The sequence below is a fragment of the Phalacrocorax carbo genome, chromosome 14 (genome assembly GCF_963921805.1).
Source record: "Phalacrocorax carbo chromosome 14, bPhaCar2.1, whole genome shotgun sequence".
NCBI lineage: Eukaryota > Metazoa > Chordata > Aves > Suliformes > Phalacrocoracidae > Phalacrocorax > Phalacrocorax carbo.
Genome location: NC_087526.1, coordinates 8,491,510 through 8,505,653, shown reverse-complemented (window position 1 = coordinate 8,505,653; position 14,144 = coordinate 8,491,510). Strand labels below are relative to the sequence as shown.

Genomic DNA, 14,144 nt, shown 5'->3' with positions numbered 1-14,144 from the left:
TAAGCTCTCTGCTTGGATCTGCCTCCCGAACACCAGAACCCCAACAACCCAAGGAAATCACAAAGGGGCATCTCGGGGAGCAGGCAAGTCCCCCGAGCAGATGGCTGGGCACTCATCCGAATGGACACACACGCATGGAAGGAAGCGGTAGTAGATGGTGGGATTTTGAACACCATAGCAACTCGTCATGTAAGCCCCCTGATCATCCCGGTGCAGGGGGTTGGGGCTAACCGCCTGCCTGGTGCAGGCAGCACCGCTTGCCAAACCATGCCATGCACCACTGTCTGCTGCAAGAGGACGACTGGCTTCCAGCGGGCCGGGCAGCAGCCCTTCCCAGGAAAAGGCACGTGCTTTTGCAACAGCAGCAGGGATGGAGCAAGCTGCATATGTGGTGCAATGCCTGCAATAATAGTCAACTTCACTATGGATTTTCAAAAATAAAACAAACAAGAAAAAGAATTAAAAATGCTACTGTGAGGAAACAAAAACTCAGTGTGCAAACAGAACCACTCTTCCCAACTAAATTTATCCTGCCAGTTTTAAGCAGTTTGCAGTCACTTGCGATGCTGCAACAGATGAGGTAAGAAAGTTCAGTATATCTAGAATCACACTTCAAACAAGAACTAAGAAAACTTTGGTTAAGTTTTTTTCAAGCTGAAAACCTTGAGGTTATTACAGGGGTAGCGCTTCCTTCTGGACACAGCCGTTCACTGCAACAGGGCGAGAAACCGCGGTTTATGCTCTTGCCATCCCATGGAAGTATCACTTGAGGTGTAGAGATTGTAGAAAGAAAATCTGATTTTTACTTTAATATTCCGATTCAAAGAAAACCAGGGTTTCTATTAAATTTAAATTTTCTACAAAGACTATAAAATATGCTTTTTAATTTGAGCTAAACAAACTAAAATAGTCCCTTTTGTCTTTGGTTATCAGTTGAGGAACTGAGAGAAACATGGGGTTTGGTGTGTTAAACCTACTTCCTTTTCCTAGACGTTATTTTTATACCATGTCTTTTTATTTGATGCACATCAGCGCTCATCTTTACAGATTTACCTGAGAGCTGACAATTAAGCCCCAAAATGTCATACACACAGGAAGTAAGATAATAAGACAAGCAAAGTGTACGGATCACACAGAATCCCACAGAATCCCACAGAATCCCACAGAATCCCACAGAATCCCACAGAATCCCACAGAATCCCACAGAATCCCAGGTTGGAAGGGACCTCAAGGACCATCTAGTCCAACCTTCCTAGGAAGGGCACAGTCTAGACAAGATGGCCCAGCACCCTGTCCAGATGACTCTTGAAGGTGTCCAATGTGGCCAAGTCAACCCCTTCCCTGGGGAGATTATTCCAGTGGTGACTGTCCTCACTGTGAACAATTTCCCTCTGGTGTCCAATTGGAATTTCCTCAAGAGCAACTTGTGTCCATCCCCCTTGTCCTCTCCACGTGACTCCTTGTAAAAAGGGAGTCTCCATCATCTTTGTAGCTACCCCTTAAGTACTGGTACATGGGGATGAGATCCCCTCTGAGCCTCCTTTTCTCAAGGCTAAACAAACCCAGCTCTCCCAGCCTATCCTTATATGGCAGGCTTCAAGGTCCTTTGATCATCTTGGTGGCCCTTCTCTGGACCCCTTCCAGCCTGGGCACACCCTTTTTGTATAGCAGGGACCAGAACTATACACAGTGCTCCAGGATCCATCAATTAATCTTGCCACAAGCACTTCAGACAGCCTGCATGACTGCTTTTGTAAATGAAGATCACGGTGTCATTTGCATATAAGAAAACACCCCTTTTTGTAGCTTCATTTTAAAAGAAAGTTCAGATAAATAATGAAACTGGAATTTTTCTGAGGCCTTCCTTACAACAGTACCCCCAAAAACCCCAAATCCCTCTCCTTTTTTCTTTAGTGCATCTATGCCAAGATACCTCAGAGTAATTTATGGCTTTTTGGAAATGAAAACAAATCGGTATTGCCAGTGCTACACTTTTTTTCAGGATTTGGCACTAGAAGTTTGTAATCTAGCTCGTATTATCTTAACTAACTTAATTCCTGACATAAAAGAAGTCATACAGAGATTCAGACAGACATATCCTCTCCTGTCCCTGTTCACAAATAGCTGATTTCATCTCCCTGTGTGTTACAGAGAACTTGTACCTCAGACTCAACAGAACCAAGTCAGAATGATTCCAGCAGCAAAAAACCGAGAACTAACAATCTGCAGATCACCTCAGAAGGTACAATGTATTTTCCTGCCTTCCCCATGGCATGTAAAGATACGCTGATTCTCATTAGTATAGAAATTTATAGAGCAAGAAGAGGAACTGCAAATTTTGTTACACTTGAACCAAATTTGCATTACTGCTATTAAACTGCCTTTGAAGGAGGTATGCAAGGGGATGCACGCGCTGGCAGAACGGGGATGAGGACATTAAAGTTCTTTGTGGCTTTTTGAGAATTACAAGCAGGAAAACATTAACTAGTCTAAGCACACCATCTCCAGTAAGATAGTCTTTACATTCAAAATTTAATAGATAATATAAATATGATATATAGAGATGATACAAATATGGAAAAGTTATTTAAATGACCTCAACAAATAAATTCTTAGTCACTGAAACTGTCAACTCATGATTTATTTTTTTTCCCCCAATATCTCACTGTATTGGAACCTCACAGCCACCATACCCCCAGTACTGAAAAAAAATTCCAGTTTTCTCTACAAGATTAAAGGGGCAACAGAGCTTGCTGGCATGTGTTACTGAAATAGTTACATAGAAACTATTTGCTCTTCCACAATATCACCCCTACACCAAGCTTTGAGAAACCGCTTTAGGACGGCAAATTAATTCTCCCCCGAAAAAATGCAAAACAGCTTAAACTTTTGTTTCTGAAGTTGTGAAAAGCCAGACACTGGCACCAGCCAGCCTCCTCATCAGTTTTGAGCAGTCATCTTTAATGTGACGTAACGTTATTTTTGATAACTATGCACTGCCAGACCAGAGTAGCTTTGTCTCCAACTCTCCTTGCCGAGCAACTTATTTTAAAGCTCTCTGCATCGAGTCATTCAATCTATTAGAAAAAAGAAAATCCTCTTTCCATCCTGAAGACAGCATTAGCTGTTCTACCTCCCATCCCTAATGCCCAGGCTCTCCCCAGCAGTCAGACTTGCTTCGGAAGGAGAAGGCCGTGCTGGAGAGCAAGGCTGGGTTTGCAAGGCCGGCTCAGCCCGGGCAGCGCCGATGGCTCAGCTGTGCAGCTCAGGAACCTCTGGCTGAGCTAGGAGGGCAGGTGGAGGTTAGCTCTGGATGAGCAGGCAGCAAGACACGGGCCCTTTGAAAGGTGGGGAAAAAAGATACTGCAGAAGCCTTCAGAGGAGTCCCAAAGGGGAAAGCAAAATACAGACCTAAACCAGATGAAAATCCTGTTACCTCTAACCTGAACAAATCAGCCGTTTCCACCCAATGCCTGCCCTCTTACCAAGGTGTGCCGCTTCATGTGCTCCCGGCGGGTGAACTTCTTCCCACAGATCTCGCAGGGATAGGGTCTTTCTCCCGTGTGGGATCGCATGTGTCTCTTCAGGATGCACTGATGCATGGCCGAAAAACTGCAGTACGGGCACTTGAATTTCTTCCTGATGACTGTGAACTCGTTGACTGTAAGAGAGCAAGCATAACACGCAGATTACTTTCAGAACATCTCAGTCTTCTCACTTACCATTTCACTATTAAATTAGTTCACTGTGAAATCACCCTTTTACCTCTTAACCATCTAAATTTTTTTTAAATCCTGATACTGTGTTATTGCACTTATATTATTAAAGCTAAGAACTTCAAGTACCTTCATCAGAGAAGCTTTTGAAAAAGCCAATACACAAACATTTAGCAACAGTGTGTAACACACATTGCCTCATGCTTGCTAAACGCAAATAAAGAGGGCTGACAATCTGCTGTAATTCTTTATTATAATGAATTATCCTAAATATCAAGATCTAAAATTCTAACACTGTTATTTGTAGAAGTAGCAGCTAGCCGTGAACAGAAGAACACAAACCTAACACCCCAACAGTGCCGCACGCTTTCGTTTTCTTTATGGGGTAATGTAAGAACACCATCACGCACTGCAGGAGAAAGTCTACCCAGAAGGAAGAGGACAGTTACGACAAACACACACTACATTATCCAACTCGACTAGTATTACCATTGCAGCATGGATACAGAAATATAAAGGGATGCACAATGTTGAATTACAGCACGACCCTTGCAAGCCTCCTTACGAGACAACTGCATATAGCCCTTGATGGACTTTTTTTCTGTCCCCCCAATTTGTATTTTGCTGAACTAGAAAAGGGATGAATTCTTTGAAGTCATTCTGACATTGTTGATTCTTTTCTTCTTGTCATCTCCTTAGCAGCACACTGAAAGCGGACGCAGGGGACGCGTACAGTATCGACAGCCCAAGGGTCTAATTTGCCAGAAGAATTCACATGGCAGCTGCCTTGGTATTTCCTCCTCCAAACAAAGTGAAAGCACAATATGCAAACTACAGCAGGTGAACACAGTATATTTGCTATTCCCTGAAGACACCCACCCACTGTAAGTCTGGAAGTGACTGTCCACATACATGTGATTTTAAATCTCCACCTTCTAATAATTCTACTCTTTTCCATTAGTATGATAATTTTCACCCACTATTCTCCTAATTACTGTAATTTCTCAAAGCAATATATTGTTTACATAACAACGAGGGGGGGGAGAAAGAATGCAAGTTCTACTTAATCACCTCAAGTACGCTATCGTGTATGTAAATGGCTTTTGGTAAATGAAAACAGTCTATGTAGGAGCGCTAAGGGAATAGGGGAAATACCAGACCTACTATATGGCTTCTAACATATTGAGTACTTTGCAATATTTTTAGGTGCTTATTGAAATGTTATTTGCTACGAATGCCTTACCAGCTGAATGCGCACTGCATGCCCTCAGTACACCACAGATAATGCCCTGGGAGTTACACCGTACCCTGAAAACAGCTACTTAAAAATTGGCTTTTTAAAGAAAGTCATTAGGCCCATGTACACAGTGTTGTTTGCTTTAATGTCCGATTTGTGGGCTTCTTTTTCCTTTCGTTTTTAAAATTTACTTTGTCTCGTATTTGCAATACAGATAAAACAATACGAAAAGTAACTACATTTGTCACTCATGTAAAAGTGCAAACTACATGACGCTATGAAGAGACATCGTTAAACAGAGTAACATAATCAGAACAAACATTTCAACACAAGCTCATCTTAGGGAAGTACTCTAAGAAGTTTTTTATTGTTCTAATGCAGACTAAAAGTATGCTTCAAGATCTTAAAAGTTGCCATGACATGAATTTTGTCTTCACATTTGTTTTGACTATTTGGCATTAAACACATCCTCCACGTGGGTAACTTTCTGGGAAAAACTACTCCCTCTGGCAGTTTGAATTGGATCTAGTAGTCTTACATTCTTTTCTCATGCTCCTAACTTGCTGCTCTGGGCTGCTCTGGGCTGCTCAGCAACTGTAGTGGTCCATCCTAAAGGTGCTTTTTTTTGGTGGTTTGGCGGGTTTTCTCCCAGCACATTTGTAAAGCCGTCAAGAGAATTTTCTAGCCCAAGGTAAAAAAAAAAGCCTACTCACCCTCACCTGGGCCGTGGCTGCAATACTGATGACAGGGAAAGTGAATGCTAAGAATATTTTATTCACCCATCAGTAGAGATTACTCACTGTGATGAGGCAGAATTTTGAAGGGCTGGTTTCAAGTGACTCTGCACAGACGGATTTGCACTGCGCTGGGAACCTCCCAGAGGAGACAGCTCAACATGGCCTGATGCCCAGAGCCTTGTGCAAGCTCCTGGTGATAGCCTAACAACCCGTCTGGGCTGCACAACCCTTCTCCTGCCCCAAGCCTAACTCCTGAATTACAGAACATTTTTTCCTTTTTTAAAAACAGAATATGAAAACTCTCCTTTATTTAACAGAAGTATTGTTTGCTTTACTTTCTCCTTTGGATTTGACACCCCCTTGTCTGTACAATCAGAGGCAAGGAGCCCACTTTCTTCTACAGGAAAGTCTTAAGCAAGTATCAATTTTATGATGCAAAGCTATTTATGATAAACATGCGTCCGGTTTGACCGTGTAATGGTTCAATTATTAGTGACAGGCTACACGAACACTTATGCTCCCCAGGATGACTATAAACCTATTACTATGGAGTCTAGACAAGGTAAGCAAGCTATAAGCTGATTAAGGGAAGTCAAGAGGGGACATGTAACCCTCCTTCCTCCAGTCCAAGGCCAAGTCCAGGCCTAATCAACATAAACATGCTGCACGTGCACACCACAACTAGCAGGACGAGCTGCTCAGCAAGTCAGGTTTAACCACCTCACTCTGGAAAAAGCTGACACGGAAATACTCACAGCAACCAGATACCAAGATTACAAAGCAAAAGTGCTTCTTCAGAGAAGAGAATACCACAAAAATCCCTTATTTCCTGCATCGGCAGATTGTACCTGATCCCGTCACTTCCTAAATGATCAGACGCCTCCTCTCATTTACTGTCCGTACGTGTCCCTTCACTTCAAGGCTGAGCTGAAAAGGCAACTCCAGACCTTGGGTGCACAACTTGCACGCTGGCACGCTCCTTTCACACACAAATAGCCATCTACACTTTTATGTCTCCAACACAAATATATTTCCAACAACATATTTGTAACACTTTCTGATTTCAAGATTCTTACGCTTACTTTTGCCTGTATTCATCTAAAATCACTTGAGATAACATTTTCAGCTTCTAGTATGCTTATATTTAAAAATAGTCACAAAACAGTTTTGGCAGCTCTAGTTTTATTGAAAACTATTTTTTTACTGAATAGCCATATATTTAGTCCTTGTATCTACAAAAGTAAACATCTGAAAAATAACAACATTGTTAGAAAAATAACTGTATTGCAGAGTTAACGTTTTCACAGTACTGTTAAATATATGCACCCACAAGTACATATATTTAATGAATAACATACCAGCTTGGGTATGAGCATAATCTGTTCTCTAAATGACAATATTTTATAAAGCTTATGTATAGCAGCATTAAGGTCCTAAGAAATAACCTTTAACAAGATCATCAAGACCATTAACAGTAGTGCCACAGATAACTAGCTGCTGGACACAACCATAGGAAGAATAGCACCAAGAAATGGAGAATGTAATACAAACAGTGCCATAGTAAAAACAAAAAACAAAACAAAAAAAAAAAAACCAACAAAAAAACTATGTACTTAACTTCACTAAAACATTTACAGAAGGTGTGCATTGTTAAAACCAACACAATAACACTCGGAAAAAAGCCTTTTACACTGTCATCTTGAGTAACTTTACTAATTTCACTGAGGCTGTTAAATAAGCTCCTGCATCCCTGATGTGAGCAAAGAAAAAGCAGTAGTGATAAATGCTGCCTGATAGAGATACTTTGTATTAACTCTGTAAACTGATGTGTAGTTAATCATCACTGAAATACTACACTCATTTGGTTATTATGAAGAATTCACAAACTTTAAGTGGACAAGAATTCTCTTAATCATCATTATATTTAAGGTCATAAATAGCAAGGTGCAATTTAACTGTCAAACTTACACTTCTCATCATATTCCCGTGCCATTTTCTAACACAAAAATCCTACTTCTAAAAAGTTTTCTACACAAATTCTGTAAGCCTCTGCTATGTTATACCTTATGGTTCTAACATTTTAAAAAACCTACTCCTGATCCTGTAGGGAAAAACTGGAAATTCTCAGTGCTGAATTCAGGAAGCACTCTGATGGACAGGCTGAGTAAAACACTACTTAAACCTCTATTAGGGAGACTGAGTTGACCTGACCATAGAAAAATAGTTCCATGTTGAATTAAATTCTCAAATATGAGAAAAATGAACAAATGTGAAATATCATTAATTATCATCATTCATCATGTGGACGAAACCTCTCAAAATTTGCTGAAATTACTTTTGCTGGCACCTTACTTTTCCAACTCAGACAAACCCTACCACGCTGCTCCCAAATTTCCAGAGAAGACTCATTTTGGTCACAAATTCCTCTTCTGGCTCAGCCTTCTGTTCTCACTTGCTTGTTATTTAAGAGCAAAATAAATTACGAGGCAATTAAACTGACATCTGTAACAAGGGAAGCTGACAGACTATAAACTACACACATTCACAGACAGCCGTGATCCACAATGCCAAAGATGTCAATGGGAACAAGAGCGAAAAAAGTGAACCTGACTTTGCAAATAAATTTACTTGCAAAGTAACTTTAAAAAAATTACTAAAGGATGGTGTACTACACTGGTTATATAGGAACATATTCTCAACTCTGACCGCACCCCACTCAAAGAGCAGGAACTAAGCCAAGCAGGGCAACTCTGGGTTCCCAGCCCTAATGCGGCACGGAGCTGTCTCCCTGAACCTCCGACTCACAGCAGGAATGGGCAGAGCAGCGCTGCGCCAGAATATACCTGTTCCCTCTCTGCGAGAGCAAGGGCAACAGGAACCGATGATCTCCCTCATCTAGCTTCCCACAGGAAACAGCTTTGCAAGAAACCCTCCACTGGAGGCCTCCAGGCTGCTCAAGTCCACTTTGTGCACGACCAAGTATTTCTCATTTTTGTCTCCCTGAGGTGCAACAATGTTGTGAGAAAGAACTTTTCCAAAGAACTCTAAAGATCGTTTGTAGAAGTTGCTTTCATGTCCTCAGCTGTTTCTCTTGCACATTAAGGAAAGCAACCCTACAATGCTCAAGCTCAAGCTGCTGACAAGCTGTGTTGTACACAGCACAGCTGGAAAGCACTACACTTAATTATCCTACTTTCATTTCACAGTCGCTATAATGTGGTTTTGCATGTAAATATATAGCAAGAGACAAAGAAATATTTAATCTTAAAAAAAAAAAAGATTCCCATATAATAAAATGGGAATTCCAGTACGACTTCTACCCTCCAGTAACAACCATTACGGATTTTGTATGCGCACCCTAAGATGCAATTAGACCTTCTATGTAAAGCCTCGTCTCCTCAGTTTCAACAACATACATTCAGTCTGGCTAACTTAATTCCATTATATAAAGCAAATGAGTCAAAAATTTACAGAATTTCTGAAAACTGCAGCCATACTCCAGCATATTTTAAAAAAAGTCCTATATTACTCAAATATAGTATCAATAGACAAGCTTTGCAACAACTTTCAAGCCCAAATAATATACCCTGTTGCACATATGAACAAGCAGCATGTTTTTCTCCTTTAAATGACACAGAAAATCAGACTTACATAAAACAGCTCACATGACTGAGCAATCCAGTGCTTTCACAGCTCCTACAAGGTGAAAAACTTTGAAATACCCGAACTGTCTAACGGACGGAGCACTACACCAGAACTCAGAAGACTGAATTCCATTATTAAGTCTATTGCTAATATGCTCAAACTGAAGCGTGTTATTTTCCCAGGGAATATGAGGAAATCATCACCATTTCTTTTATAAAGCACTTTGAGATCTACTGATAAAAAAAGAAGTTTAAAGGTAGTATAAGCACACAGTATGATCACACCAAGATAGCCAAAAGGCCCATTATACAGACTGACAAAAGTCACCTTTGCACAAAAATTGCACCATGGCTCCATTACAGAGTATCTAGAACCAGCACATTATCAACCTGATCAGCTTTGGAGAGTTACTCTCTTGTGTTACACCTGTGGTACATTTATTTGCAGCATGAGAACAATGGAACAATTTGCTTTTCTTAGTTTAGAAGCAGCGCCTCATACATGCAACAGTAGCTACGCATCCACATGATCCTCGTTTTGTCCTACACTGTCCAAAAGCTCGAACTCGCCCAGCTGGGCGGAGCCCAGGTAACACACTTTCACATGGTTAGCGAGATTCTTCTGTGTACCGAAGCCCTTGCCACAGAAGAGACACACAAAGGTACGCTCGTTTGAGTGCACAGACATAAGGTGCCGGTTTAAGTCTGTCTTGTCTCGAAACAGCTTGGCACAGTTAGGACACTGCATCTTCTTACAGTTGAAGTGGATGGTCTTTTCATGCCGATCCATGTTTGATTTCAGAGTGAAGCTCGCGGGGCATTTGGAGCACTGGAAGCGGGCGAGCTGGACAGGAGGCACGCTGTCAGCGAAGCCAGGCTGGGAGCAGTCGACCAAGTCAAATGGAAGAAGCATGGAGAAAACATGCTCGTGGAAGTGCTCCTTCAGCTCTTCAGCACACTGGAAAACCCTCCTGCAGAAACCACAGGTCAGCCTCTTGGCTAGGGCTGAATCCAGGAACAGGCCACCAGTGGTTATGTCCATGTCTTCAGATCTCGAGAAACTCATATCTAAAATAGAAATACAGATACACACGTACAAATCAGTGTCTTCTGGTGTCAAACAATGACAGTTCAAAAAAATATTTTTCTCTCTACCTACCTGAATCAGAGTTATCAAACTGCCAAAGTGCTAAAAATCCATCATAAGTGGCCTGCAAATGAAAAGATTCCTTAAGTTAAGGCAAGCATTTACAAGAACACATCTTTGTAGTTAGTGCTTAGACTCCCGTCTTACCACTGCCTTCACCCGTCCTTTAAGGGAAGCTCACCATTTGACTCCGTGACCTTATTTGCCTTTACAAAGCTTTCACTGTCAAAGCAGCTAAGTTAACTGGGCCACAATTTGCAAGATTTGATGTTTAAAGACAGTAATCAACGTGTCTATTTAGGTGCTGGGTAACTACTCAGTTTTGAGTCTTGCAAAGCATCTGTAGCTCCCACTCAGGCCAATGGGAAAGAAACGCTGGATAGAAAACGCCTAGCAGATACAACAGACTGGAAAAATCTCCCTTAGCCCTGCATAGCTACTTTTGCTTTCCACATAGAAAAGCCCGTAGAAAACAAACACCTTCTGGGTAGCTCCCTTTATGCAATGCTCTCTGGCATCGCCGATCCACATTATAAATAAAAGCTGGTTTGTTTCCCCCCCCCCCCCCCCCCAAAGCATTTGCAATATGCCAGTGTGCGGCAGATGGCAACCCTCTATGAGGCAGAGGCATGACGCAGCCTGGCCAGGTCTGCTGGAGACTGGGCAAGCGGCTACCAGCCGTTCTTACCAGCTCACTTTCCTCTAAGGTGACTGCAAAGGAAGATCTGTGTTTCCACCCATTTTTTTTAAATGGAACTAGTCTCATTCAAAAATATTAAGAATAAGAAATGCCACAGAAAGCTATGGATTTTACCTCAAACTCCTGACTCCTGTAGCCAGCCTGCTTCTATAACCCAATTTAGACAGTTACAAGAAACCCAAATGCAAAACACCAGAAGTGGGCAATGGATAGCCAGGGTCTCAGCTATCTTTATGCATTATTATATTCTTGTCTGCAATGCTTTGCAAACAAAGGGATTTACAATATAAAGGGCATGTATACCTTAAAAAAAAATAGGGTTTTTTTGAACACAAGTTCTGTTGAAGTAAGGCAGAAAGGATAAAATTAGGACAGTACTAGTCCTGACCTCAACTGGCTTCTACTTTTAAAATAACCTATATTTTAAAAAAAAAAAAAAAAGAGCTACCAGATCAAAGTATAAGGTATTATGGTCTTTCAAAGTGCTCCTAACTGGGGAGAATTTGATTAAACAGATACCTTTGCATTTAAATGTCTCTGCATTTTCCCCCACAATCTTACCTGGGCTGAGGAAGGCACCTCTCCTTTTATCATGGTTTCTGGTGACATTTCACCAGAGGAGCAGATCTCAGGGGGGCTCTGAGTGGCAAGGTGTGATGAAGGCAGCAGGGGAGATGGTGCTTCCACTTTGCCATCACATTCGCCCCTTGAACGATTCAAGTTGGTGCCAGGCCCTGGGGAACACAGGAAACGAATCTCACCCACGTGAACTAGCACCAGCTGGTGGTTTTAAAAAAGGCCTTGCAAAGGCAGCGCACCAGCACTCACAGCTTATCTTCTGTCAGTGGGAGGGAATGCAGCAGGACAGTGATGCCAGGCTTTTGTTTGTTTGTTTTAAAACCAGCCTCCCCACCCAAAATGCCTCGGCTGTGCGTGATGTATGTAGTGGAGATATATCGCATGGCATGGTCACTAAAGAGTCCGTCGGGAGAGAGAAGCACAGTGCAGCGCAAATATCCAGAGCAATCGCATTTCTGAAAGACACCTCTTGGAGAAGCACCATTTCAAACACATACATTTCCATCTTTAAGGAACATACACACAAACTTTATTCTGCTGCTAACTTTCTTGCAAATGTATGTCAAAGCTTCAGATCTCAAGATTTGACCGTGGTGTTTATTTAATACAGTGCTGTCAGTCCTTGATCTCAAAGTGCTTTACAAAAGATGGGAAAAAAAATATTCCTTTCATTCTATAGCTAGTGAGCATGGAAGTTCAGGTATTTGTACGAAACCATTCAATTATACCTGACAGCCGTTATGTTTTCAAAATCTACTGTAGTTAAAAACATTTTTTGTCCAGCTGAAGCAGAAGCATACCCTCTTGCCTACGCTGTGGCAACAGCCAAATGGTAAACAATATTCCAGAAACTGCACTGATAATAAACAGCAAATCTACGTACAAATAAAGACTCTAATCAAGATTGGCGTACATGACGAGCCATTAAACAAACTTTAACAAACACCTTGACTGAGTATCAGAACAACATATCGAGCAGGTCATTATTTTTGAAAAGCAAGCAAGCAAAATCAGAAGCAAATATGGCATAAAAGTAAACAAATTCTTATTTAAAGCACTCTATGCCCTAAAGGCCTTTTTATTTCTAACACAAAAGAGTCTGATTGAAACTTTTACACATGTAAAAACCACTCTTTAATGCAGCTACAAATAACACGTCAAAGTTTATACTACGTCCGAATACAATACCCTGTGATCTGGGTCACAACAAAGCGTTTGAGTGAAACCGCACAAAGGTTTCTAAATGCGAACAATCCCAAACCTAACTTTTTATCAGCTATCAAAGGAAGCTCTGCTCTTGTGCCACAAGCTGGATGTTTGATATACCTTCCTCCGCTTTGATCACAGATTGAAATCTTTCACAACTTAGTTAACTCTATTCTAGTGTCATAACAATACTTCAAGTTTTCATTCTGGTGGTGCTTGTCTACTGCTGTTATACTTTAAAGGCAGGACAACAAAATGCTAAAATCCTCAAGACAGGAAAAAAATGGGGGAAAAAGTTAATTCATCAGTATTTCGTGTTAGAAACTGTTACCAGGAATCCAGCTCTCCAAGTCTATAGCAGCTCCTTTTTCTTCCCCTGAACATCCCAAACTGATTCAAGCTGCTCTGTTTACATTGAAGCTACACACTGTCACCATGGACAACTTGGAGGCATCTCTGGGTTGCACTTCCTTAACAAATGGTATTTTAGCATACAGTGAAGATAAGCCAGTGGGGCTGGCTTGATTAATTCGTTATTAGCACCTTTACAGACTTACTTAGGTTCCTAAGAAACCATGCACTTCTTAAAGCAGAAGTTAAGGCTAATGATCAAGCAATAAAACAGAATAAGGAAAAACAATACACTCAAATCGTCCAACAGGAGCCACAAAGATGTGCAACACAACAAAGTACAAAGATGATTTTTAAAACAATATCTAGTATTTATTTGGTTTCAACAACTGCAAGTAACACAAGAAGAGAAACCCATATAAGTGACCCATACTTTGTACACAAGAACGCAAACAGCACCTGAGTTTACATCTTGTCCCATTCTGACTGGTACTGTGAGAAATTTTTTTCCCCTCTTAAGTTTGTATTGAAATGAATATTAGTGAAAAATATTTTAATTTCTGAATCAGAAATCAAAAGTGCTTTCATTTGGTCAGCTTTGCATATGGAAGATGATGCACTCGTTTAGCAGTATTTATATGAATACAGTATTCTGTGACAGCTGGACAGTAAGCTATTGCAGGAAACAGAGAGGCAAAGGTTATTGTATCTCATTTAAAACTGCATCCATTCTCCCCTAAATCTTGGTTTACCATGTACAAAAATTCTGCACCAAACTGAATACCTTTAAGTCCCTCTTGGGAAAGTTGACCGCTGTGTAAAACGTA

General features: G+C 41.1%; 1 protein-coding gene across 8 annotated transcripts in view; it reads right to left on the bottom strand.

The window, feature by feature from the left end:
- The window catches only part of ZBTB46 (zinc finger and BTB domain containing 46), a 60,737-nt gene that overhangs the window by 7,669 nt on the left and 38,924 nt on the right, over positions 1 to 14,144 (bottom strand). For 7 of the 8 annotated variants that reach the window (XM_064465447.1, XM_064465448.1, XM_064465446.1 and 4 more), the window contains 4 exons: positions 11,743 to 11,915; positions 10,494 to 10,545; positions 10,091 to 10,402; positions 3,486 to 3,661 (listed from right to left, as the gene is read on the bottom strand). In XM_064465447.1, the coding sequence (XP_064321517.1) occupies positions 3,486 to 3,661; positions 10,091 to 10,402; positions 10,494 to 10,545; positions 11,743 to 11,915 (713 nt within the window). The remainder of the gene's footprint in view (positions 1 to 3,485; positions 3,662 to 10,090; positions 10,403 to 10,493; positions 10,546 to 11,742; positions 11,916 to 14,144) is intronic. The other variant, XM_064465453.1, reaches the window with a different exon arrangement.